The 27,281-nt window shown below is 45.7% G+C and overlaps 2 protein-coding genes across 2 annotated transcripts in view; one reads left to right on the top strand and one right to left on the bottom strand.

The window, feature by feature from the left end:
* Positions 1 to 12,612, bottom strand: part of RTKN2 (rhotekin 2) — a 71,717-nt gene extending 59,105 nt beyond the window's left edge. The window contains exons 1-3 of the mRNA XM_066600814.1: positions 12,485 to 12,612; positions 8,700 to 8,896; positions 3,016 to 3,074 (exon numbers count right to left, since the gene is read on the bottom strand). Of these exons, the coding sequence (XP_066456911.1) occupies positions 3,016 to 3,074; positions 8,700 to 8,896; positions 12,485 to 12,595 (367 nt within the window). The 5' untranslated portion in view covers positions 12,596 to 12,612. The remainder of the gene's footprint in view (positions 1 to 3,015; positions 3,075 to 8,699; positions 8,897 to 12,484) is intronic.
* A 5,008-nt stretch (positions 12,613 to 17,620) lies between these two features.
* Positions 17,621 to 27,281, top strand: part of ZNF365 (zinc finger protein 365) — a 34,985-nt gene continuing 25,324 nt past the window's right edge. The window contains exons 1-2 of the mRNA XM_066598810.1: positions 17,621 to 17,694; positions 26,116 to 26,856. Of these exons, the coding sequence (XP_066454907.1) occupies positions 26,129 to 26,856 (728 nt within the window). The 5' untranslated portion in view covers positions 17,621 to 17,694; positions 26,116 to 26,128. The remainder of the gene's footprint in view (positions 17,695 to 26,115; positions 26,857 to 27,281) is intronic.

Here is a 27,281-nt window from a genome sequence, read left to right on the forward strand (position 1 = left end):
GCACGAGCAGCTACAACTGTTTTATTGTCCGCCATCTAGAGACAGGTTGCACCATCGTTACACCCGTGTCTGTCGGAACCATTTCCAGGAACTTAGTTGAAAGACATTTAGTCTTATGGCACCCCTTAAGTGTACTGTCTTTACAAGCCACCGTCACTTCCGCTTGCAGTGGCGTTAGGAACCGTGAAACTGGACTCTACAGAGTGGACCGGTGTTGTCTTCAGCGACAAATCCAGGTTTAGTATGGACACTGATCACAGCCGTATTCGTGTCTCAAGACCTCGGAGTGAGCGCCTCAATCCTGCCTTTACGAGAGACAATGACAACTCAGCGATATGTCCAGGACATCCTGCAACCATATGTGTTCCTCTCATGGCAGCTTCCAAGAGGCAGCAGGATAATGTTCAGCCGCACACACAAGGGGGTCACAGAAATACCTCCACAACATGTCAAACCTTCAATGGCCTGCCCGGTAGATAGATTTATCACCAATAGAACAAGCATGGGACCATCTGTATCACATCTTGTATCCAAGCTAAAGGCAGTACAACAGTGTACTAGGGCCTCCATGTCTGCCAGTATTACATCTTGTATCCAAGCTAGAGGCAATACAACAGGGTACTAAAGCCTCCATGCCCACCCATAATCACATCTTTTATGCAAGCTAGAGGCAGTACAACAGGGTACTAGAGCCTCCATGCCTGCCCGTAATACATCTTGTATCCAAGCTAGAGGCAGTACAACAAGGTACTAGAGCCTCCATGCCTGCCCATATCACATCTTGTATCCAAGCTAGAGGCAGTACAACAGGGTACTAGAGCCTCCATGCCTGCCCGTAATACATCTTGTATCCAAGCTAGAGGCAGTACAACAGGGTACTAGAGCCTCCATGCCTGCCCATATCACATCTTGCATCCAAGCTAGAGGCAGTACAACAGGGTACTAAAGCCTCCATGCCCGCCCATATCACATCTTGTATCCAAGCTAGAGGCAGTACAACAGGGTACTAGAGCCTCCATGCCCTCCTGTATCACATCTTGTATTCAAGCTAGAGGCGCTACAACAGGGCACTAGAGCCTCCATGCCTGCCCGTATCACATCTTGTATCCAAGCTAGAGGTGGTACAACAGGGTACTAGAGCCTCCATGCCCTCCTGTATCACATCTTGTATTCAAGCTAGAGGCGCTACAACAGGGTACTAGAGCCTCCATGCCTGCCCGTATCACATCTTGTATTCAAGCTAGAGGCGCTACAACAGGGTACTAGAGCCTCCATGCCTGCCCGTATCACATCTTGTATCCAAGCTTGAGGCGGTACAACAAGGTACTAGAGCCTCCATGCCCATCCATATCACATCTTGTATCCAAGCTAGAGGAGGTACAACAGAGTACTAGAGCCTCCCTGCCGCCGATATCACATCTTGTCAAAGATGCAAGAAAAGAATAAATAGACAGCGGTACCCTGTATAATACCAACTCCGTGGGAATAACAGAGAATAACGTCAATATGGTGCCAGCAACCAAATGACCGTTGACCCCCGGTCTCCAAGATATAGTCCAATATGCAAAAGAAGGAGCGGCACTCAGGAACTCAGATCCATAAAAAAAGGAGTCCATCAGGCTTATTAATTACTCCGTATGCGACGTTTTGACCCAAGTGGTCCAGCAGTTGCTGGAATGGTATGAAACATATATAAATCCTGCATTTTTCACACTAACCTCCTAATAATCTGAGACTTCATGTTCTGTAGACTCTTTTGCAGCCATCCATTATCTTTCCCTTTAAGCAGTTACCAATATGCTACAACTGCCAGGAAACACGTTGGTTGCGCCATTTATCTGTCCTTTAGTACATATAAAGATATGCTTTCCAGAAGACAATAGAGCTCCTCGTAAACATTCACAGAGCTGCCTTTGAACAAATCTTATCAAGAAATAGAGTTCAGTTGAGTTGAGCCTTTGAGTTAATGAATAACTTTGGACTTGAGAGATAATAAGTAAATAGATCACTAGAGTGCATCACAAGTAGCCAGCGCCACAAACTGGAGTCTAAAGTGGAAAATGTCAAAAGCAAAAACAAAACACAAGAACTTCAAGGGTTGTGGAAGAGAAAAGAAAAAAAACCCTAGAAGTCTTGTGCCAAGTTTACAACATCTTGCCATATGTGCTACAGGGCCATATGGACATGAGAGGAAATTTCCCCGCTTCTATGAGGACCTTTGTGCGCAAGCACACAGAAAAATAGAGCTTTTTTTTTTGTGCACACATTTCGGTCGCGCAAAATACTGCAATGTGAATGAACCTATTGAAATCAGTGGATTCTATTCTCTGCACATTGCGTGCCCAAATACACTAATATAAAGCTGGCCTCAGGGAGAGCACCTGATCCCCAAATGAAGTGGCGGTTGAGCATGCACACTGCTGCTCAATTCATTTCAATGAAACTGCTCAAGACCGTTTTTGTGTTCGGTGACGATCACAGTCAGACCCCCCAACCACAGGAGAGTAAATAATCTGTGTCCTTGGCGCAACTTTCTTTTTTCATTGTTTAACCCTTTGCAATCCAATTTTGGATTCAGGGATTCCTAGGGAGGTCTCTCTTTCTGCCATTATACAATGGCACCATCTGCTGGCTAGCGCTGGTACTGCAGTATGCGACATGCTGGAGAGGCCCCCGGCAACATGGCAGCCAGTAATCTACAGTAAGAATACCCTGCCAGACGTCTTCCGACATCGGAGCTGTACAGCCTGCAATCAGAATGTCTTAAGACGTCAGACAGTGGATTGGAAAGGGTTAAATTAAAAGGAAGTATATATAATATAAAATTAGACAGATTGAGGCATGCAAGGAAAGCTGTAGTGCGATGTATATATTTCTACCCCTTCCCAAAAAGAAAAAAAAAAATTATCCTGAGCTGCAGAATTGGGTTGGAGGGGGGAAGGGGGCGAGTATAGTTAGACCCTTGTATTCCCATGTCCTGTAGAGAGTGTGACAAGTTTTCTGCAGCGCTGGTACCTGTTATATAGAGCTTTCCAGGGCAGGCCAGGCGTTCCTTCAGCCCATGATCAGATGACCTACAAAGAAAAAAAAGCAAAGTATAGATAAGGTAACCAATAGTGAATATGAAAAAGTTACTGAAACAACTTCCTATATGCCATGTTAAATCCGTAAACCAAAGATGGTGAACAGAGTTAAAGCAGTTCGGATGTAAATAAAGTTCTGTCAGGGTTTCAATATGGAGGATGGAGGGGTGTGTGGTGGAACGCAAACATAAGAAGAAAAACAAAAAAAAAACTATTTCATGCATTGTATCTTTTCTCATGTACTGCAGGGAGTAGTCTAGGATTTAAATATAACTTTAACCCTTTCCAATCCATTTATTTTTTCTCACCCATTCTCCCCAGCTCCAAATAAATTGGAGCTGGGGAGAATGGATGAGAAAAAATACATTGCCCTGCACCCTCCTGAACTGACAGAGTTCAGGAGGGTGCAGGTGCTCACTGCACCGTGGAGGGACCTGCTTACCTGTCCGGCGTCTTCCGCATTCTCCCTTCTGCCTCCCGGCTCGGCGATCATGTGACCGCTGGGGTCAGGTGGCACCCAGCGGTCACATGATCGCTGGGCCGGGAGGCAGAAGGGAGAATGAGGAAGACGCCGGACAGGTAAGCAGGTCCCCCCATGGTGCAGGCTCCCGGCTCGGCGTTCATGTGACCGCTGGGGGTCAGGTAACACCGGCGGTCACATGATCGCCGGCCGGAATCTCCGTGCATTACATAGCACTAATTGAGCGCTATGTAATGTGTAAAGGAGAAGGCAGAAAGGGTTAAAAACGCTTTCTGCCTTCTCCTCGGGGTGCTTGATGTGTCTGATGATCGGGTGCAGATGCACTCCTGCACTGCAGTGTCGGGCCTGCCCCGACATCGGAGCTGTGGAGGGAAATGATTATGTCGGGGCAGGCCCAACATTGGATTGGAAAGGGTTAAGACTAAACTTCACATGGGCGAGTGCGATGTCTGCCCAATATCGCGCTCACCAACATAAGAGACTAGTAATTATTAGGAAATTATAGTACCAGTGTTTCTGGTGGCGCAATGCACCACACAGCTCTGATATATGCTACAGCCATCCTGATCCCTCAACATCACACACACAGCTCTACTACATGGATCCTGACCCCACACATTACACACACACAGCTCTGCTACATCCTGATTCCCACACAAGACAAACACAGCTTGGCTCCTCCCACAGCAGTAAAATCACCACAGGTCCTTCAGCCCACCGGATCTCTGAGGTGACGGTAGATTGGTGTCTCCTGTCAGAACCGCTGAGTTGTGTCTGAGATAATAACGGCTTAGTTGTTTTCTTATTTTGTTATTTTTGTCCTTCCCTTCCAAGGGCCCTAACTGTGTTGTTTTTTTGTCAGTCAGGCTTTGTGTTTAATGTATCCTATAGGACCTGCGATGATGTCACCAGGCGGCGGAGCATGAGAAGAACCCACATACAGTACTTTCTACCAACTGCAGAATGGCTCCTCCCACAGCCGTGACATCACCACTGGTCCTTCAGCCCACCAGATCTCTGTGGTTGGGGGCAGGTTGGTGTCTTCTGTCAGGAGAGCAGAGTTGTGATTGAGATAATAATGGATTTGTTGTATAATCATTGTGTTATTTTTGCCCTCTGCTTTTCAAGAACCCTAACTTTGTTGTTCTTCTGTTGGTCAACCTCTGTGCTCTATATATGTTGTAGGACCTTCAATGACGTCACCAGGGGCGGAGCGTGAGAAGCACTCACATACATACTCACTGACAAGCGGTAGTTAGTAGTCTGATTATGCCGCAGATGTGAGGCGTTTTTGTATGTTGCTGCCTTAACACACTGCGCCACACGAGGCTCTTGTTTTGGGGTAGTAGCGATCCGCTGCCGCAGCTGTCAGCCAGTGGCAGAGGATCGCAGTGTCCTACATTGTTTTCAAGGAGGAGACATCGCATCAAACTCATATGCACCTTTGTACGTGGTGCGATGTGGTCGCCAGCCCGATTGAAGCCTTAGGCGATGCTAAGTGAGGGCATGCCCAAAGATAGGATTTTTTCCGTGCTGTAATGCAGCAAAAATCGCTCATGTGTATGCCCCCATTCAAAAGAATGAGGTTCATATTCGTGTGAGATTTGTTGAATGAAAGCCGTGTGAAAGCAGCCCAACGGGCAGAAAATTTGCAATACATAAAAATTGCCGGCCGCGAGCGGAGTGATTCTATGCTCATGGACACGGGGCCGGCGCTTTCCATAGCAACACTATGGAAAGCTTCAGACGGCGTGATTCACCGGCGATTTACCGCCAGCGGAATCCCACCCATGGGCAGGGGGCCTTAGGGCTCCTTTACACTGGCGATTGCGGTATTGCTGCGAGAAAGTCGCGGCAAAATCACAATGTTTTTCCTGCAATTTTTGAGCGTCAGTGCTGCTGTTTCTTGCAAAAACATCGCTGCCACTTTCGATTATCTCACTTTTTTTTTGTACACGATTTTACCTCAATTTTTTGGTGCAAAAGTGAATAGGATTTTCTTATGTTAAAAACGCATCATATTGCACGAAAATCACAAATTTGTGCTTTGCGATGCAATAAAAAGGAGGTTCCATAGGAAAACATAGGGGATTTAAAAAAAAAAAAAAAAAAAAAAACGCAAAAAGACATGCTGCGATTTTTTTTTCTCTCGCACCATCGCATGAGTGAAAGCATTGCAAATGTGAAGGAAACCATTGAAAATCATTGGTTTCATAATTCTGCGTTTTCACTCACTCTGGCATCACACGAAAATAGTGCGATTGTATCGCCAGTGTGAAAGCGCCCTTACAAATTTATCACTCTCAGCTGTGAAATGACCACAAAAGCACATTTCTGCTATCACAAACCTAAAGGATTAGATGTTCTCCAACATCATGTGTAGTTACATGAAATGACCAGCAGATGGTGCTAACAAACCGCATAAGATTACAGTATATATTTTTGGTAACATAGGGAGAAAAAAAAAAAAAAAAGACAAGCAAGCAAAAACTTTAGGCAGTTAAAGTGGACAACCCCTGAAAAGTTACCAGACGGGTTTGTGGTCCTTCGTCTTTAGAAAGGTTTCTCTCTACTAGAATATTTTTCAAAAGATTTTATATACAAAACCAAAAGCGTTCAACTCCGTGTTAGACCGTGCGGTAAGACGCTGCGTGAATAACGTACCGCTGTGCGAGCCGGCGTACGGCAGAAATTCTTCACTGCGCATAACAGCAAATTTCAAACACACTGCCATTCACAGTCTGACTTGCGTATAAACAGCGTGTATATGTAATGTAATTGCGCATGTACAGTGTTTATTACATGCCCATAGAGAACAGAGCTCTATCATGCACAATACGCGGGAAAATAGAACAGGATGCGTTAGATACGTGGGTATTCTACGCAATGAATATACACAAGTCTGAGTGGATCAGTGAAAATCAATGTACGGTCATTGACTCCACTCACCGTATAACACGCTATTAAATTACGCTCCTGTGAGCGCGCCCTTAGTGGTCTTACATATCGAGCGGAGAGGTGAAGGACTGTTCAGCCAACAGCTACAACTGTAACAACAGCGAAGAGAGAAAGAGCGGCGGCCAAATAACTTCTGTGCTGCTTGTCTCTTAAAAAAAAAATTTGACAACTACCGTGTTTCCCCCAAAATAAAACCCTGTCTTATATTAATTTTTGCCCCAAGGTCTTATTTTCAGGGCATGTCTAATACCCGCGGCAGAGCACCACGATTTTACTTCGTTTTCGGAGGCAGTGTACCTGCCTCCATCAAGGGCTTTAGCACATCCCATCATTGATAAGGTGCGCTAAACGCAAAAAAATGAAACAGATTCGAGCGCATGTGTGCGAGGCTGCCATTGAAATCACTTGGAGCATTATACCACGATTACCGCAGCAGTAATCACAGTAAAAAAAAAATTAAAGTCTGTGCGCTCCCTAACCTAGCACGGTCCGGTTCGCTCCTGCTGGTCTGCGGAGTTCCAGCAGCTTGCTTGCAGTCGCCGACAGAAGATCGCTTTCTCGTAACGGGGTTCGCATTGAATGGCTGTAATTGGTTCATGAAGAGTTGCATTGATTGCTTCTTAAGTGCCACGGCTGAGTCAGTCTAAGCCATTGCTTCCTGGAGGCGGGGTTTACGAACTCTGTTATCTTCTGTCAGCTGCTGAGGACTGCAAGCAAGCTGCCGGAACTCCGCAGAGCGGCGTGAGGTACCCGGACGGCGCCCGATAGGTAAGTATTGCTTTCCCCCCCCCCCACGTAGTGTACCTAGGGCTTATTTTTGGGGTAAGGCTTCTATTTCAAGCCCCCACTCCAAAAGTCTGGGTAGGTCTTATTTTTGGGAAAACGTGGTAGGCAAAAAAAAATACTCCTATAGAGCCCATCTTTATTTGCCCTGAGAGGAGATAGCTGAATTCACCAGTGTGTTTTTCCTGTTTGGTTGCATTACAACTGGAATTAAAATGGATTTTAATATTAAGTTTGTATGTAATGAACACGACAATGAAAAAAATAAAAACTGAAAACTTGTGAGTTCGCCTGCAATTACATGTGGCGGCCACTAGACAGGGGTCAGAGCAGCAGCTTCCACTCCGTACCCCTGTGTGTAGTGGCTACAACAGCGGAACCCGATCAGCTGGAGTCCCAAGCTGCGGACCGCAGCCGAACTATTGATGGCCAATCCTGAGGATACATCATCAATAGTATTTTGTTTGGAAAACCCCTCAGTGCTGCAGGGGGCACAGTTAGGTCTCTTTTACACGAGCAACAACGATATCGCCGTCAGAAAATTGAGATATCGCATTTGTGTTCTGTGTGATATCGCTGCGTTTTCTCACGGCGATATCACAATTTTGTAGCACTCTTTCACAGGGATTTTCGGGGCCATGGCTGCATAAAAAGAAACAAAAACAAAAAAAAACACAATACATCATGTAACAGCCGTTGTCCACTCTGCCACACTTCTCCTTGCACGGCACACTTGCTTGTAGTTTTACCCCAGCGTTTCCTGGTCAAGGGTTCAAAAACCCCGCCTCCAGGAAGCACTAGCTGTGATTGGTTCTTGAGTGCAGCAGCTCAGCCAATCACTGCAGCGCTCGATGCACCAATCACAGCCATTCAATGCGATGGCTGCGAATGGTTCATCAAGTGCTGCATTGATTGCATCAGGAGTCGATCTCGCTCTACATAATGCAGGTGACGGCTGGCCTTTTTTTTAGTTTTTTTTCTACAGCCGACACTCTCCCCACACCACTGATCGGAGCTGTTAACCCTTAAAATGGCGTCATCAATTCTGCGATGAGATCACTGCATCCATAAAAGTCTGATTTATCAAAATAACACACAATGCACAATGACTATCATCAGAGGGAACACCCCCTGCCTGAATAGAGCTGTTTTGGTCAGCCCACCTCCAACAAACAAAAAGGGAAATCATATGTACTTCAAAATGGTACCAATAGAAACTACAGGACATCCGCGAAAAATGACCCCTGGCACAACGGAAAAATAAGAAAGTCAATGAGACTGTCAGAAAATGAAGGAATATATATTTATTTTTTCTTTTCTGAGCCGGTGTCGGTACATTACTACCGCCTCCACAGCCCTGCGCAGTATAGTACCTATCTTCTTCATAGACGTACCTTCTGCCTGTAGCGGCGTCGCCCTCTTCCTGTAGAGAACGCAGCAGCGCTGTATACACCTGGATGCGGGCAGTACAGGTCAGCAGATTTTTCATTGCATCTAGTATTTGCTCCTTCTGAGTGCTGACGGACAGCAGCTTGCATACGCCCTCGCGCATACGAACTTCGAAGCCGAGCTTCTCCTGGATACAACTGTCCTGAAAAAGGGAATAAAACAGAGTTTCACTGGCTGTGCAGTGTAGTGACTTCAGGCCTGTAGCATCATGGGTGCCAATCTTATGGTCCGTTTAGACGAGCCCATTGCTGATTTGAATGAGCAAATGATGTCAGAATTCGCTTGTTCGCTCTCGAGCCGCCTGTTCATACCGGCAGATACATCGTTGGTCCGTTCAAACGACAAATCGTTCAGTCGTTGAGAACGACTGACTGATGGGTATTTAAACCAAACGATAAGAGAACGAGCCCGCGATGATTTTTATGCTGCATGCGATGAACGATTTATCGTTCGGTCGTTGGTTGTGTTTACACGCAACGATTATCTACGCTTTCGATAGTTTGAACAATAATCGTTCCATGTAAAAGGGCCTTTAGAAGAGGACTCTGGGTCTGTAGATAAACATGGCCAGGGTGCTCTCATGTGGTTCGCGAAGAACATTGAGGCTAAAGCATTTGACAATATATTGCATGTTTTAGTCATTGATGACTTCAGACGGGTCGGCGATCCGGGGATTATTCTCATTGCCAGATTTGGAGTCGGGAAGGAGTTTTTCCCCTAAAAGGAGGATAACTAGCTTCTACCTCATTGAGACTTTTTTGTCTTCTTCTGGATCAACATTGCAGGCTAATCATCTGTCTCTTTTCATCCTCACTCATTGTGCTACTATGTTAAGGTACCTTTACTTGGGACAACTGTTGGGAACATAGACGCCCGACAGCTATCCCAACCATTGCTCTTGTGCCTTTACAGCGGAGTGATAGTCTATCAGAGAATGGAGGTAGTATGGGCTGGAGATCTCTTCCGGCCACCTGTCACCATTTACTACAAACAGGTAGTCACTAAAAGATAGAGCGAGAAGTCACTCAGTAGTCATTCCGTTCAACTGAGTTGAAACAGGGCAACTTCTTGTTCTGTGCCCTGTTGGGCGCCATGTGTACACAGACCCGCAGTTGCCCATAATCGCTTATTCGGACAACTACCGGCCCGTGTAAAGGTACCTTTCATGTCGAACCCTTATCACTGTTGTGGGCCGACTAGATCCCACCACAAGGGTGCATGCACATGTCACTGATTTGGTGCGGATTGGCTTCAGATTCCATCTTTTCAATTCAAATTCAACTGAAAGAGTAAAATCTACTGCAGATCGGAGTACTGGCCTGAAGCTGAAGTGTGAAGGTATGTGAATGACTGTTGTGTGTATGCCCCTTTAACTGTGACGTGGTTGTAAGTCTTGGGTAGTTAGGGAGTGGAGCTTAGGAGAGAGAGGGAGTAGAGAGAGAGAATGTAGTCGGAGGAGGTGGACGTCCCAGTGGGAAGAAGAGTAATTTAGGTAGCCTGGGAAAAGAGAAGCTTGGGTGAATGCTTTTACTGCGTCAGGAGTGCAAACCCCACAGATGGACAGATAACCGGGACTGAGGACGTCTGGAGTGCAGAAGGAAGAGCGTCTACTAGTAAGCGTGTGAAAAAGGAATGAAATCTTGTAATAAATATGTGATTTGTTGGAGAATCAAAGCTGGAAAAGTGTGAGTAAAGTGCAGCCGTACACCTCTGGTTGTTTTCTTGAAACCTCACTTGGACTGCGGACTCTTTATTTCCTGCTGTGTGAATAGTGGCCTAAGAGAGGTGCTGGCGTCACGTGACATTTATGTTCAGGAAGCTGTTGTCAGAAGAGATTTTTGAGCCATCCGTGACCACCATCGTAGTTTCCCCGTGGCCTTTCCCGCAACAGTGGGCTCCCCCGCTTGGGCCACCGCATCAGTACATGCGTGTCAGCGCATTTCAAGGTTAATCTCACATGGCTGACCGCGATAGCAGGCTGTTAAAGGCCGGGCTCACACAAGTGGGTTGGATTCCGCATGAAGTAGGACTGCAGGGGATTCTGGCTGTGAGCCTGGGCGGTCACCCTACGTACCTTCCTGTAGATGAGCACAGAGGCTCGCAGGCGGTTATGCTCAGTGGAGTTTTTTGTATATTTGTATTTCCCATGCCGTCACTTAGCGATGATACGGGTACCTGCAGTCCATTCACAATCTAAATTGCTTATAGGCCACGGGTCGGACGCCCCCAATGACATCAATGGAGGCCGTCCACACGGATTCCGCCGCAAAATAGAGCATGTTGTGATTTTTCTTACGCTCGCAGAATACACAACTTGTATCCAAACAAAGAAATCAGAAATACGTGCCCTTCAATGCAAGCGTTTTACCGCGGATCGTGCGAGTGGACTTGATCACGGAATCCGCAAAACAAAACCGCTTGTGTGAGCCCGGCCAAACTGCCTGATATCGCTCTCAGAAACCTGCGATGTTCTCACGGATGTGAGGCGGTTTTCTGCCAATAACGCCTCGCATCACTTCAGGGAAGTAGCGATCAGCCACACTGTTTTCAATGGGAAGCTTCGCATCACACGGCACACGGTGTGGGGCTTTTGTCGGCTCCATTGAAAACAATGGGCAAGGCGTTCCGAGAGAACGCCCAAACATAGGACATGCCGCGCTTTTTTCTCTATCACCGCAATGCGGGGAAAGAAGAGAAAATAACAAAATCGCTATGTGCACAACCCCATTTAAAAATTATTATTCTTACAATGTCAATTGCGGACGGGCCGTTGGTCAGACGACTTCCTTTGACTTCAATGGAAGCCATCCGTGCGGAATCCGCACTAAAATACAACATGATGCGATTTTTCCTCCGCTGGAGGAATTGGCAATTGGTTTCCGCGAGTGTGCAGGGAGAATCGCTTTCACATAGCATGTTCCGAGCGGCATTTGCTGCGCATCCGCAGTGTGGACGTCAACCGCGGATTCTGCAGCAAATATCTATTTGTGTGGCATCGGCCTTATTTTGTCACCCATGAGCGAAAGTGTATTTGCGAATGGGTGTTGCCTATTTGCACAGCTAAGCTGTGAACAATTGCGTGCGCAAAAAGATACGCACCAATACTCTCAGCCATTGAATGGCCAATTAGTTTAACAAGTTCTTTCCCTTCCACAAATGCATAGGAAAATAGAGCATGCTGCCTATTTTTTTTTGCGCAACCGGATTGCGTACACCAAATATGAACGATCTCATTGCAAGTCAATGGGTTTTATTTTCTGCGCTAATACGTTCGTGCGAATACGGCCTAAAATGTTTCTTTAGACTGAGCGATTATCCTTCAAAAAGGAAATTAAAAAACTCGACATCGTTCGAATTTGAACAATAATCGTTCAGTGTAAACAAAGACGATGGAGCGATAATTTGTTCGCTTATCGTTGATTTCAAGCAGGCGCAAGAATCATCGTTGGTTTGTTCGCTAATCGTTCAGCGAGCGAATGATTTCTCTGCCAGTATAAACTGGCTGCTCGTGCGACCTCTGACCTCATTCGCTCGTGGTAACGATAAATCGCTGGGTGTGAATGCCGCCCACTTCCAGCACCGATCCGTGTAAACGGCGCATAGAATTCTTTTGTTGCCCCGTGGTGCATTAACCCATCGGTGCCCAGTGGGCCGGCTGCATACAATCACAGCAGTGCACCCCCTGCACGAGCCTGCAGCGAGATAAAGCAGATTTCAAATGACAACTCACTTGGTGGGAGGGGAATATGGCGCTCTCCCGGATCCTCTTCCGCTTGATCTCCATCCCCAGCGCCGAGCCCTTGGACACGGTGGCCCGGTGCTGCTCGCCGCGACGGAACATTTGAATTTCGCGCTGCGGTTCTGCAGGATTCTATTTGGTGACGTCACAGAGCAAACGTTCTACTGCCGCTCCCTGGATACAGCTGACACACAGAGAAGCCGTCTGCCATAGGCTGGACCTTACCACTCCGCAGCTGACACTAGGCGCTGTACAATAATGATGAGCTATGACCTCTGAGACCACATTTCACAGCACAGAATTAAGACTTGTAATCGTAACCTTCCAGAGAGATATGATATGTTGTATACTTTATAGAACCTGGCTGATAGAGCACCCCTCCGCCTCCGTGTATATGGTATCGTCCTTTGAAATGCTGTGAGACGGCCGTAGGAGCAGGTGTCTGCCATCTGTGCGAGAGAGCGGTTGGCTATGTTCACACGGGACGGAAACGCTGCGCAATGTCCGCAGGACTGTCGATCCGTTCTGAATTGTACAAGATTCAAAGTTGCTGTTTGTGGATTTTGCAGCATTTTTTTCGGTGCAGATTTTAGTGCAATTTTGCTTTCAATTTGTTTAGGCCGGCTGTGGATTTGCATTGGTGGGATTCCGCCTCCGGATTCTGCAGCAAATCCAGCCCGTAGCATGCTATGACAATATGCGATTGCAATTTTCCGTTCGCGGGGAGAAATCGCACGGCCGTCTTCCATTGAAGTCAATAAAAGCCGTACGTCCCGCGGCCATGATGCAATCATCATTGCAGAACGGCCACAGGAGCAGCGCTACAGCAACGGCGCAGCATCCTCTCAACTGTGCATGTGCCGGCCGGCACATTCTCAGCAGAGGAGGCCGCGTTATTGCCATAGTGACGGCGCAGCGTCCTCTACTGCGCATGTGTCAGCCGGCACATTTGCAACAGGGAAGACCCCCGGAGCGGTAAGCTGGGGCATCTGGTCAAATTCTGCGGAAATCACGCATTTGGGGTCCGTCCTGCCCATGTGCAGGCGGATTTGCATCATGGAGTCCACAGCAGGTGTCCGCTTCTGGATCCCAAACAAATACCGCCCATAGCAGACAATGAAAGAGAGGAAATCGCAGCATGCAGTGATTCTGTGCGGGCATTAAAGCCAATGGAAGCCGTCCGTCTCGCAGCCCTTCTGCAATGAGCATTGCTGTGAGCCCGGCAGGCGCCCCTGCATACGGTATATTGCAGAAGGACCCAGTGGCTCGCCATCGTTCATGCGCAGTACTGTTTCCATTTAGAAGGTTTGTATTTCCCGCGCCGTTGCTCAGCAATGACTGCGGAGCGGACGGTCTCTGTTGACTTCAATGGAGGTGGTCAGCGCAGAATCCACAGCAAAATAGATTGCGCTGCTTTTTTTTTTACTGTTAGAGGAATACGCAATTTGTATCTGCGAGTGTGAGAGCAAAAGCAAATTTGCATGCTTTTCATTGCCTGCGTTTTGCCGTGGATCCTCCATGTGGACGCCGATTAAGGATTCTGCAATTGGAACCCGCCTGTGCGAACCTGGTCTAAGGCTAACTTCACACGAGTGAGTGCGATAGCTGGTCGTGATATTGGTCGCCCAATATCGCGCTCACCAACATGCGATTTCCCTGCGGATGCGAGGAGGTAATAATATCAAAACCGTCTTGCATAACTTCGGGAAAATGGCGACCCTCTGCCGCAGCTGTTTCCAATGGGAGGCCTCGCATTGTGTGCACCCAGCATGTGCTGCGATGCTGCCGCTGGTACCATTTAAGCAATGGGCGATGCGAGGTCACACCCAAATCTAGAACATGCCGCAATTTGTGTATGACCCCATTTCAAAAAATTGGATGTTCATATGTTTGCGAGGTCTGTGCGTCTCACACCACACAAATCTTGTGCTATTTTCTCACCCGTGCGATGCTGGCCATAGTCTCTAGAAAACACAAAAAGTGTGCATAAAGGAAGCCTTAGGCTGCGGTCACACGTGGCGGAAATCTCGCAGAATGACCACGGCGGAACCACACTGAAATTCTGTGAGATTTCCGCGGCAGAAAGGCAGCTTCAAAACCGGCTTTGCTGCCTCTATTCTGCTGCGGCCATCTCTTCCCACAGAGAGGAGAGATGGCCGCAGTGGAATCAGTGATACAATTGACATGGCGTGGCTTTGAGCTCCGCGCGGCATGTCAGTTTTAGGGCGGCTTGGCCACAACGACTCCTTTGTAGCACGTGTATGAGATTTTTGCAAATCTCGTCCACTTTGCTGCTTGGGGTCGGGTTTAAGATTGGCGGCAGAAAAGTCAAAAAGTCTGCGTCAATTACGCCCCGTGTAAACCCAACCTCAGGGTGACTACCCACTACAGTTCTTTTTCACTGCGAAATTTGCAGCGTTTTTTTTTTCTCCAGGGGTCTATGGGACTTGTTAAAATCGCAATCGCGCAAAATCGCGATTTCGCAGTAAATTGCAATTTTGCACGATCGCGATTATAACATTACAAGTCCCATAGACCCCTGCAGAAAAAAACCGCTGCAAATTTCGCAGTGAAAAAAAAACTGTAGTGGGTAGTCACCCTGAGGTTGGGTTTACACAGATTTATTTGTGCACCTAATATGTATTGAATAAAAGCCGTTGATGTGAATGGGTTGTTCACATATACATATCCTGCAGATTTTGGTTGTGCAAAAAACACTGCAGCATGCCGTATTTACCTGCGCATTTGTGCACCAAACTTCTGCATGGAAGATATGAGATAGATGGATAGATCTACCTGTCTATCTCATATCCCTCTCATAAACTATCTATCTTAGATAGATAGATAGATCTGTCTGTCTCTATTTCTCTCATATCTATCACTCTTATATCTATCTATCTATCTTATCGCTCCCATATCTATCTCTCGCTCATCTATCTATCTGTCTATCTCTCACTCTCATATCTAACTACCATGTTTCCCTGAAAATAAGGCACCCCTAAAATAAGACACCCCATGAAATTTGCAGAAGTCCCAAATATAAGGCACCCCCCGATAGTAAGGCATAGTAAAGTGTGCAGACAAGTCAAGAGGCCTGTCCCCTGCTGCCATCCCCGTTGTCTCCTACCTCCAGATGTATAGGTAGATCTGCAGACAGTCTGCTGTTATCCTGTCCCTGCTGTGCTGTACGAGTGTGCTGTTGTGAGCTCCCCTTGCTGGCTGGAAAAGTCCATACTGTACGTTCTGTTCCTGCTGTACATGTCTGCTGTGATGAGCTCCCCCTGGTGGCAGGAAGCTGCAATACCATCCCTGCTTACAAGTGGTACAGAACCTTCTGTCGGTGATACGGTACGGGTAATTAAAGTTTGCAGACAGGTACGTTACTTTACAGCCCTTATTTTTTTATGGCTCTGTGTGAGAGTCAGGCAACCTGTGTGTGATTCTTAGGGCTGGGTTCTCACAGAGCGTATTTCCAGCGGAAATCTCGCGGTTTGGCCACAGCGATAAACAGCGAGATTTCTGCCGGGAAAGCGCTGCTTCAAAACCCACGGCACTCAGCCGCTTGTTTTGAAGCGGCCTGGCTGCATGCTTTTCCGTTTCTGTGGCCGGTGAATCCGCACCAACACACCAGCTTCTCCCAGCTTTGCTGTGACGGATTTGCTGTCCCATGTGGACGAGATTTCTGAGAAATTTCGTCCACAAAGCTGGCCAATTGAGGGATTAGCGGCCACAGACGGATTTGCCGCGGTGAAATAAGACACCCCCTGAAAATAAGACATAGCGCATATTTGGGAGCAAAAATTAATATAAGACGCGTCTTATTTTTGGGGAAACAGGGTATGTATCTATCTCATATCTCTATTTCTCTCACATCTATCACTCTCATATCTATCTGTCTCATATCTATCTCTATCTTATCGCTCTCATTATCTATCTATCTATCTATCTATCTCATATCCCTTTCAAACTATCTATCTGTGTATCAAAGAGAGATAGGAGATAGATAAGAGAGATAGAGCTATCTCATATCTATGTATCTGTCTGTCTATCTCGTATCTCTATTTTTTCTCATATCTATTTATTTTATCGCTCTCCTATCTATCCAATATCTCTATCTATCTATCTATCTATCTATCTATCTATCTATCTATCTATCTATCTATCTATCTATCTATCTATCTATCTATCTATCTATCTATCTATCTATCTATCTATCTATCTCTCTCATATCTATCACTCTCATATCTATCTATCGCTCTCATGTCTGTCTATCTAATATCTATCGATCTCATATCCCTATCATATCTATCTACCTATGCGAGATAGGAGATAGATAGATAGATTTATTTTTTTTTTTAAGTAGTGTAGCAAATAAAAACTATGTAAAAGTAATAATCGTACTGACCTACAGAATAAAATAATCATGTCATCTTTGCTACAGCCTCTACACCAATAAAACAATTGCATTTTTTTTCTCCATTTCACTCAGAAATTTTCCAGTTCATCATATGTTACATTAAATAACACCATTAAAAAAATAATTCACCCCGCCAATAACAAGCCCTCAGATGGCCACATCCATGGAAAAATAAGAGTCACGATTTTTTTGAAAGCAGGAAGGAAAAACTGAAAGTGAAGAAAAAAAGGGGCAGTCCTTAAGGGGTTAAGCATTGTTTCCATAAACTTGAAGACCCATTTAACTCTTCATTTTCCAGATAACGGTCTTCTGCACTGCACTCTTGGTGCGTAGAAATGACTGTCTTGTAAAGAAAAAGAAAGAAGATGACGGTCCGGCAGCCACTTCTATGCATCCTGCTTCAGTCTAAGAGCTTTCAATTCTACTGGGAACTAATGGGTTAACTAGGAATAAAGAAAGCAATGCCATCACATCCATAGGCGATCCCACTAGATCTGTTTGCTGCATGAGGCTACCAAGCAGCAGCACAGACCCCAGAGCCTGCTACAAGGTGACATAAGCTTCCATAAGGAGCCAGCTACCCGGATGGCCCAATCAGATAGGATTGCTCAGTGACCAATTAGGGCACAGCTTACATGGCAACTTTGGAAACTGACTAGTATGATGCTGGATGCCCAGCATTCCTCCAGCGCTGCCATGTACCAGTGTCAGCCATGCTCTGACTTACGGCTCTGCTGAAAAAGAAGGATTTTTTTCCCCCTATATAGCATCAGCAACAAGTCAGGTAAGTGTGTGTGCCCTGCAGGTGCAGGCAGGGTGATGATGATGAGCTTGGCATCTATTAACCCCTGCCTATCTGCGGGCATCCAGCACCGATGCAGAATAAGAGCTGGAATGAGGCTGTCTTCCTGCAGATTAACCCCTGAATTCACAGCACAGCCATGACAGCTCTCTGCTGCCAAATAATGGACACATTGTCTGCACTGGGTATTCTGTACGTTGTGTGCTTCGTGTGTGATACAGTCTGTGGCAAATCTATTACCTACTGAGACGGTGCTGGTTGCATGGTTACAAATCCCCCAGTGGGGACGTTCTGCACGGTGTATGCATGTTGTGAGCGTCATACATGTTGGGATATCTCGGCTCGTACAGCGCAGTAGTCCATACTGGCGACATCTAGATACATTTCATACGACATCACCAGATAGAATGGAATGTAAGTTTGCAAGAAGTATTTAAATGGCTCAGCAAATGAAGGGAATGTAAACTTCTACGATTATCGAATGCACCTTTTATATATCGTTCAGCTGCCTTCTTATCTGCGCTGCATCCTTCATCGCAGATCCGACGCAAAATACCGGGAGAAATAGCGCTGTATGCAGCATTTTTGCTTTCAGTAATCCGAACGGACCCCATTATAGTCAATGGGTCCGTCCGATGCTGTTTAGCTCCGTCATAAGACGGACCCATTCCGCTACGGGATTCCCTATTCCTGCACCTCGAATGGAGCAGAAAAACGGACCCGCGGCCGCAGCCATCATCTCTGTTTGCGATTATCAAATAAGAGCCGATTAGGAAACGTTATACGAAAGGGTTTGGGCACTCGTATCAGTAGCAAGGATCATGTTTTCGGCCATTTTCAAACAAGCGATTGTAAAAATGCCACGTTTTTTAACGCGGCGGCGAATGCAGCGTTTTTATAAGCGTTTGTACTGCATATTTTGTGTAGTATTGACGCAGGCAAAGCAAGCAGCTGATGTCACCATTTTTACACCTCCTGGTAGCATCAAAAACATGACTTTATAAGTTTTTCAGGTTTTTTTTAGCGCATCCCATTCCTTTTAATTGGCAGTGCAGAGCGTCAAAAACGTGCGAGAATGCTGAAAATTGACCATACAGCTTTCGCTTTAGTGTGCGTTAAAAACGCTCGTCTGAGAGACCCCATTGAAACAAATGGAGGCTTAGCGGCGATGAAAATGCTGTAAAAAGACGCTTGCGTGAGAGGGGCCTTATTAGCATGTCAGGTGTTGTAAAGCATGCTACATACGATGCAGACCCTTGCAGGTGTCAGCCATAGTTTGTGATGGGTATTGGATATTTGGGTTATACTGCTGCACACAAGCCGTCCATCACGAATTGCGATGCGTTGGCCCGTCTATAGTGGAGCAGGAAGTGTCGTCGTTGGACAGTTGAGCAATGGAAGAACTATGAAGTGACAAATCAGGCTACTTCATCTTCACCTCAGTTGGATGTACTTGTGTGTGGACAATGATGGGGAACGCCTTTTTCCTGAGTTTATGCCAACAGGTAAGTATGGTGGAGATTCCGTTATGGTCTGAGGATGTTTTACATGCATGGTGTTGGTTCATTGGTTATAGTGGCAAGAACCATGAATACGGAGGTGTACCCTGACATGCTAGGCAATAATGTGCTGCTGACAATGTGGGAATGGTCAGCCATACTTCCAACAAGACGACACACCTTGCCACAAATCAACGCTGTTTACGTTGGTTTGAAGATATGGGTGTTCCACAATTGGACTGGCCTGTTCAGAGTCCCGACCTGAACACTATTGAATGACTATGGGAGGAACTGGATATCGGGTCAGGATATATGATCAGGGTCTATCTTCTTTGAGAGAACGTGCCAGACATTTGCAGGATGAATGGAGGGAAATACTAGCTGAAGTGTATTGGAGGCTTGTAGAAAGTTTGCCACAGAGAATATCCGATGTCATTAGGGCCAAAGGAGCCACACTAAGTATTAATATATGGAAATGACTACTACTTTGGATTCTTGCCCAGGTGTCCAGTTATTTTTGGTAGGATAGTGTATATTTTTTTTAAATAAACATTGTGTATTATTACGTTTCTTAAATTATAACTGTAATGGGATATTCTGATTTGAGTAAATATTATTCATACAATGAGAAATTCTCCAATTTTACAATATATGTTTTTGAATCCCTCATGGTTTTCAAGATCTCTGCCTGCAGTCATGTAGTAGGAACCTGCAGTGCATTAGAATTTGGCGCAGACATGTGATGATCACTCAGGAGTGGGGTCTATTAACCGGCTGCATCTCCCGGTTTCTCACCAATTCAGACAGCTGGTTGCTAAACTCCCTCACCCTCTCTGCCCCTTGCCAGCTGCCGCCAAGGGGAGGGGGCGGTAGCTTAACATAGCTAGTCATGCTAAACTCCCTCTCCAGCCTATGTGAGCTGCCGGCAAGGGGGAGCCGCTGCTAAAAACTCTCTCCCCCTTCCCTTTCCTAATGGTTTTCACAAGCTCTTATAGGAATCTATGGGAGCGGCTGGCGTATTCCAGCAAAAGATAGGACAAGACCTATCTTTTCCGGACGGCATAAAAGCGGCGTATGCACAGGAAAATCGCCTATCTGAACAAATGCATTGGAATCCAATGCTTCAGATGGTCACAATTTACGGCCAGTATTTTATCGCGGCAGGATCGCAGTGATAAACCACTCGGGTGAAGCTAGCCTCATAATGAGACGTGAAACTGTGTGATCATCACATGACCAGGGTCATTGTTTAATACCTGGGAGTAACAATGAAGACTTCTATTGAATGTCAGCAAGAAAGATTTTGAAAAATTGATACAGAAAGTATATTGGAAATTTATAAAAATGTGCTGAACACAAGGACTAATTTATGTACTGAAACCAAAATATACTTTCAGTATCTCAGCTTAGGCCAGCGGAAAAGTTTTCAATGGGATCCTCCACATATTCAAATTTAATAAACACATTTCGGTAGCCTCCTCTACTGTTCTGCACATGTGCGCACCAAACCTCCCCGTGGAAGTCAATGGGGGGGGGTGCACAAATGCATGGAAAATACGCATACACTTGTGTGTAGGTAGCCTTAGGCTGGCTGCACGCGACCAGATTTGGATTTCAGAATCTGCGATCATCACCCATGCGGACGATTCGCGGAATTCCGCATCCATTAGCAAGAATAGAACACATGTCCGCTTACACGAGCAGACAGTGAAAAAAAAATCACAGCATGTCCTATTTTTGTGTGGATTCCACGTCAATGAAAGCCGTCTGACCTGTGGCCCTTCCGCAATTAATGTTGTAGAAAGGTCGCAAATTCCGCATCATCTAACAGAGATGGCGCGGGAAAAGCAGTAATTAAAAAAAAATCTGGACCGCATGTCCGATGGCGAGCCGTCCTCACCATCCGCAATACTAAGAAATACAGGTACGCGGGGTCACCGGCTGGGCACAGGGTCAGATTTCACTGCATGTTCCCACATACGGAATCTGACCCGTTCATGTGCAGCCGGCCTTAGAGGAAGAACGTTCACCCTGATCATGTGATTCTCACATACTGTAGATACATGGCTATTCACAGCGTATATGGAAAGGCTACTTTATTAGATACGCCCATCTATGCGTTGGACCTCCTGTGGCCTTCAGAACCTCAGCAATTTGTCGTGGCATAGATTCTATTTGTTGAAATCGTTCTGTAGCAATATTGGCCCATGCGGACAGGAAGTGTATTGCAGATAGCGCAAAAGAAATGGCATTGCTGACAGCAGGGGGTCATTGATGCATGCTGCTTGCGCCACATGTTGACTCTCCTGTCAGTATGGTGCAACAGAAATCTAGATCTGTCTGTCCAGGCAATCTTTTTCCACTGCTCAATTTTTGCTCTTTTGCCCACTTGAGTTTTGCCCTTTTTGTTTCAGCAGTGGCATTGGGAATGGTTACTTGCAGTCATAAGCCATCGGGGGTAAGGAATGAAGACTTATGCGTTTGAACATGTTAGTTGGATCACCGCCATTGTTTTCAGCTACAGTTTGCTTGAGTCTGTCTGTCACAATATCATCACAAGACATCCATGATCAAACAATGTGAATTGGTGGCAACCATCCCTCTCTGATATTACAAGAAGACATGCCAGTAGACCTCCATCAAATCAATCAGACGTGGTTTTAGTTGCACATTGTCAGGGAGGGTATCGTTTCTCCTTAGGGAGAGCACCTAGAATATGTGAGGAGATGTATAAGGTCATCCATGATCCTTTGGGAAATATGCAAATGAAAAGATGGAACAAGACCTCTACAGTGCCACCTTTTGGAAGGCAGCATTCCTGCAAGCCAATGTCAGACTTTAACAAACCTTGTAACAATTCCTAGTCATTGTTACGAGGCTTCTTAAAAAGTTTGACATTGACTTGCAGCAATGCTGCCATCCAATAGGTGGCGCTGTAGAGGTCTTGCTCCATCTTACCATTAGTTGTGCATTGTGATACTGTCGTTGGCACATATAACTTAGTGATACATCTTGGAGTAATGTAGCACAGTATAAATTGCCCTCACTGCAATGTTCAGATTCCTACGGATGCCCTACCGAAAGAGCATTAGAATGGTTTTTCACTCCGGTTCGACTCACAATAAGTGCATAAAAGATAGTTCACCAATTTTAACCCCTAAAGGACGTGGCCCTCCCCCACGTTCTAAAAATCATTACTCTTTTATTTTTCCATTTTTTTTCTTGGAGACAGGGTGACAAAGAAAGCGCAATTCTGGCATTTGGATTCTTTTTTTTCTGATGACTTCACCGTGCAAGATAATTAATGCATGTTTTTGTTGTTTTTTAATAGAAGTATGGAATAAGGTTTTTAGAAAAAATTTAGTATCTTTTATTTTTTACAATAATGGAAAATTATTTTTTGCCACTTATATTTACTTTTTTTTTAGCCTCATAGGAGACTTGAACTTGATCACTTATACCATATATTGCTCAGTATTGCAGTATGTGGTATTTCTGCCTGCATTCTATTAGGACAGGCCATAGGCATTTCCTAAAAGGCAGAAATACATGGGAGACCTTGGATCCTTCAGAAGGCCCTGAGCTGCCATGACCACCGAACAGCACCTTGCAGTGAGGGGGCCATTCGGTATCCCCGAACGCCGATCGGGGCATTTAAATGCTGCTGTCAGAATTGATTGCTGATCACGGCTGTTGCAGGCAGATGTCAAGGACAGCTGTTACTCGCCATGTCTGGAGCGGGATCGGCTGTCAGGCCCTCCCACATACAAATTATGTCACTGTACATCTGTTAGGGTGAAGGGGTAAATTTCTCATGATGCAGTTTTTAAATTAGATTTCTGCTGTTGGATATCCTTTACATAGGCATTACTTCCACCCCATTATTTTATATTTATTACATGGGCAAAATAGCAGTGGCGCCACCGCTTTCACAACTTCCCATCCTCTAGCCCTACTCAAAAATGTTGCTGCCTATCACATCTATAAAAATGGAAATAAACTATATGAATAAGACCAGTTTTAGATGGCTACATTGAAGAGCTTATGGGCTGAAAGTAGGTGACTTGCTGAGTCCGGGGGTCTAAGTGTTCTACTTACCTCCCCTGTCGTTCTCCCGGTGTGAGCGCTACAAGCTGCCGCCGCAGTGTGTTTGGCAGTAACGCTAAGTAGTCCGCCCATTATAAAGCTGTTAGGTCTGCTACTCGTGTCTGCCACCCTCTTGCAGTTGCGGGCAGATGCGAGTATTGCTCTGCTCCTCCTGAGTGTATAGACTCTATATGTCTGTTTTCTTCCAGTACTGAAAGAGTTAACTAGTTCTCTGGCTCTCAGCCCAGCTGTGGGGTTCAAAGGCATTACTTTCCTATTTAAGCTGGGTTAAGGCACTTCTTCCTTGCCTGAGAATTGTTGTGTTAGTCTCTGACACCCAGCTTTCCTAGGTCGCCTGTTCCTGTCTTTATTGTCTGTTTCATCTGGTATCTATATTCTGTTTTTTGGTTGCCTCCCTGTCTCTGCACCTTATCCCGTTTGGGTCTGTCATCCTGCATAGCCTCCCCACTCCTGTCTTTTCAGTCTGCCCTTTGTCTTTATGTTTGCTGCATCCTGACGTTCGCTTCGCAGCCTGGTGTGAGTCTGCTCCAGTTATCCAGCTTAGGCATCCAGTATGTACGTTTCTTACCGTCTAATCTTGTCCCCGTCCTTGCTGGTGTCTTTTGCACATCATTCTGCTGCCTTATCCCGTCCTGGTACCATTCCCAGTTCCGTGGTTTGTACAGTCCTGTCCTGTGCCCAGTAGTCTCCCCCTGTGTCCCGTTAGGGCTAGTCATACTCGAAAGGAAGACAGTAGGACCGTTCTTATCAGGACGCCTAACCCACTTGTAGGCAGGGGTTCCCCCATTTCCCTTACTAACAAAGGACTAGATTTCCCATCTGACCACCAGGGTTCAGCTGCCAGCCACACTGGGAGTAGCCCAAAGGCCAAACCGGTTGGCTGGTCCAGTGGGAAAACACTCGTTATCCATAACAAAAGCTATAACGGGCTGTCTTTTTAGAAGCACCGCTAAATGCATTGAATGGCGGCTTTTAGTGCTGACACCAGCGGAATGACAGAGAAGGCAAGTATAACACTTAAGCCCCTTTTACATGGGATGATTATCGGTCAAACGATGTATTTTGAGCGATAATAATTGCGTGTAAATGCTACCCTTTATAGCTTTTCGGCTGAACGATTATTTTATGTTGAGCTTAAAATCTATCGTTCGGCCAGGCAGCTGATAGCAGGGACCACACGCTGTGATTCTCCACGGGAGCGCTGACTATTTTTTGAACGAATTTCGAGCGATCATCTTTGCGTGTAAATGGGGCTTTACATCCCCGGACTCAGCAGGTCACCTACTATTAGTCGATAAGTTTAGCTTACAGAGCTAAAAGTAGGTGACAGAGTCTCTTTAACCCTTTCCAATCCACTGTCTGACGTCTAAAGACATCCTGATTGAAGGCTGTACAGCTCCGATGTCGGAAGACGTCTGGCAGGGTATTCTCACTGTAGATTACCGGCCGCTCTGTTATCGGAGGCCTCTCCAGCATGTCCCATACCGCAGTACTGGCTCTAGCCAGCAGATGGCACCATTGTATAATGGCAGAAAGAGAAAACCCCCTAGGAAACCCTGAATCCAAAATTGGATTGCAAAGGGTTAAAGCTGCAAGACCTGGATCCCTGTGTACCTAGATTGTAAGCTCTGTGTCTGTTCATTTGTTTTGATAACTTAGCATTTTGCTTGTTTTTCCCCAGTTGTAAAGAACCGTCTGAATATTCTTGGTGGTCTAGAAATAAAGAATATTATTACGATTATCTAAATTTGAATCAGTTTGAACTGTAGGGATTTTCCAGTTGTAATCTGCAAGTTAAAATGCAACTTTTTATATGGCCATCTGAAACCAGACTAAAGGTAGCCATACACATTCATTAGCTGTTCGCAGAATACTCGGTCGGATCACAACCATTCTTCCTGACCTCTATACACATGCACCTTGGTTCAGCCGAGCGTTCCTGTGTTTTCCATGGGCATGGGCGAGTAAGCCGTTGCCAGACAGTTCTGGTGGCAGGTTTTCTCCAGTGAGAATAAAAGAAAAAGGCGTTGAAATTCAATGCTTCTTTCTCCCAACATCATCTGTCAGGGAACAGTTGAGAGGCCCCTATAAATCGGTGGACTCAGAATGATGATTCACTAATGTGTATGGAGGCCTTAACATATTATTAACCCTCTCGAACCCCTTGCTGGCCCTCTTCTGACATTAAGATTTCCCTGCAGAGCTCCGTTGTCGAACGAGGGCCGACACATTTTTCTAATAGTATGCAGGACAGAGCTCCGATGTCGGAGGCTGTTCTGTAGCCATGTTTTATAGTATAGACTAGAGGATAGTGCTCTGATGTCGGAGGCCATTCTGCATATGTATGTTACAGTATGCAGAACAGCCTCCAACATCGGAGTGCTGTCCTGTCTACTGTAAAACATATATGCAGAACACCCTTAGACATCAGAGCTCTGTCCTGCATACTGTTAGAAATGTGTCAGCCCTCTTCCAACTTTGGAGCTATGCAGCAAATTCTTAATGTCGGGCGAGAGCCGACAATGGATTGGAGAGGGTTAAGGGGATCTTCACTGGCGCACAATAAATATCTATAAGATGCAAAAATATAGACATCCCTGTCCCTAACAGGTCTAAGTTGGGTACTTCTTAGTGGCCAATATATCGTTCTTATTGCATGTGGGCCACACTATGTGTAGGCTGTCTACTTTGTGGGTCATTTAATTGTGTCATTACAGCTGAGGTCTTTTAGGGATCATCTTTATCATCAGTGCATGTGTTCAATATTTTGACATATCTTATTTTATACATTTTACAGTTTGGCTGGTGTAATGCAACAGAAAACCTCTGAAGCTGGCAGGTCCCCATGGCAGGACTCCATAAGAAATGGTAACTTATATAAGCCTTTTCGCTGCCCACAATGTGGTGAAAACACTCGTTTCAGAAGCTTATCCTCTTTGAGGGCACATCTGGACTATATGCACCCCTATGATGAAAGGTATTTTTGGGGAAAATCGGGAGTATTTTGTTCACTGAAAGAGGCTGATTTGGAAAACTCAACAGAACCTCTCAATGAAAAGCAGATGGAATCTATTGACGATGCACTCAATCAAAAAAGTTCCTCCTCAACTTATTGTGACTTAAAAAACGAGAGCAGGAAAGCCGGCAGCCCGATACAGATCCTATCCGACAAGTCTTCGCCCCTCGTCAAAAGCTCTTTGCCTGACAATTCTACAAAAAATCACTATATCATTGGATATCCTATCACAAGTACTAAGTTTCAGCTTGATCCGCAAGAGAAGTCGGTGCTTAATCAACTTACTGAAAATGTTGATAAGAACATAGAAAAGAAAATTGATAATCTCAATAAGGAACTTTGCCAAAAAACCTCTGAACTGCTAGAGGTCCGCGCGGCCTTTCTACAACTTTCCCAGAAGAAGCAGGAAGTGCAGCGCAGAGAAAGAGCGCTCAGCCGGCAAGTTGATGTGGCGGTAGAATTGATTGCAATTCTTCGTCAACGATTAACAGAGTCTGAACAGGAGCTCCAAAGGAAGGAGGAGTAAGTTTTCTACTACAATGAACAGTAATGCTATTATTTCTGTGAAGGTTTACCTACTTTGATCCTTTGTTGGATAGAGAGATATTTGGATTGATTTGTAATCCTATATTTAAAGGGAAATTAAAGCTAGGCATCTCTTAGAGATGTCTTGTAGAGCGCCTTATTTCCCTTACCTTCTCTATCTACTGCTCTGGGTCTTCTGAGGATATATGGCTGGTTCTCCATTGCAGCCAGGGTAGTAGGGGAGAGGTGTCTGCTGCAGCAAGTACCCTACAGGCCAGTGTCAATGCAGACCAAACCCAGCCTCCCCTGTTATTCGTGTACTAGTACTGGAGGGTAAGGGATTTTTTGCTGTTGTCTCTTCATGATTTGTTACATCCGATAATCGTTGTGTGCATTTACAGGGTAAGGTGATCGCTCAAACG

The sequence above is a fragment of the Eleutherodactylus coqui genome, chromosome 4, assembly GCF_035609145.1.
Source record: "Eleutherodactylus coqui strain aEleCoq1 chromosome 4, aEleCoq1.hap1, whole genome shotgun sequence".
NCBI lineage: Eukaryota > Metazoa > Chordata > Amphibia > Anura > Eleutherodactylidae > Eleutherodactylus > Eleutherodactylus coqui.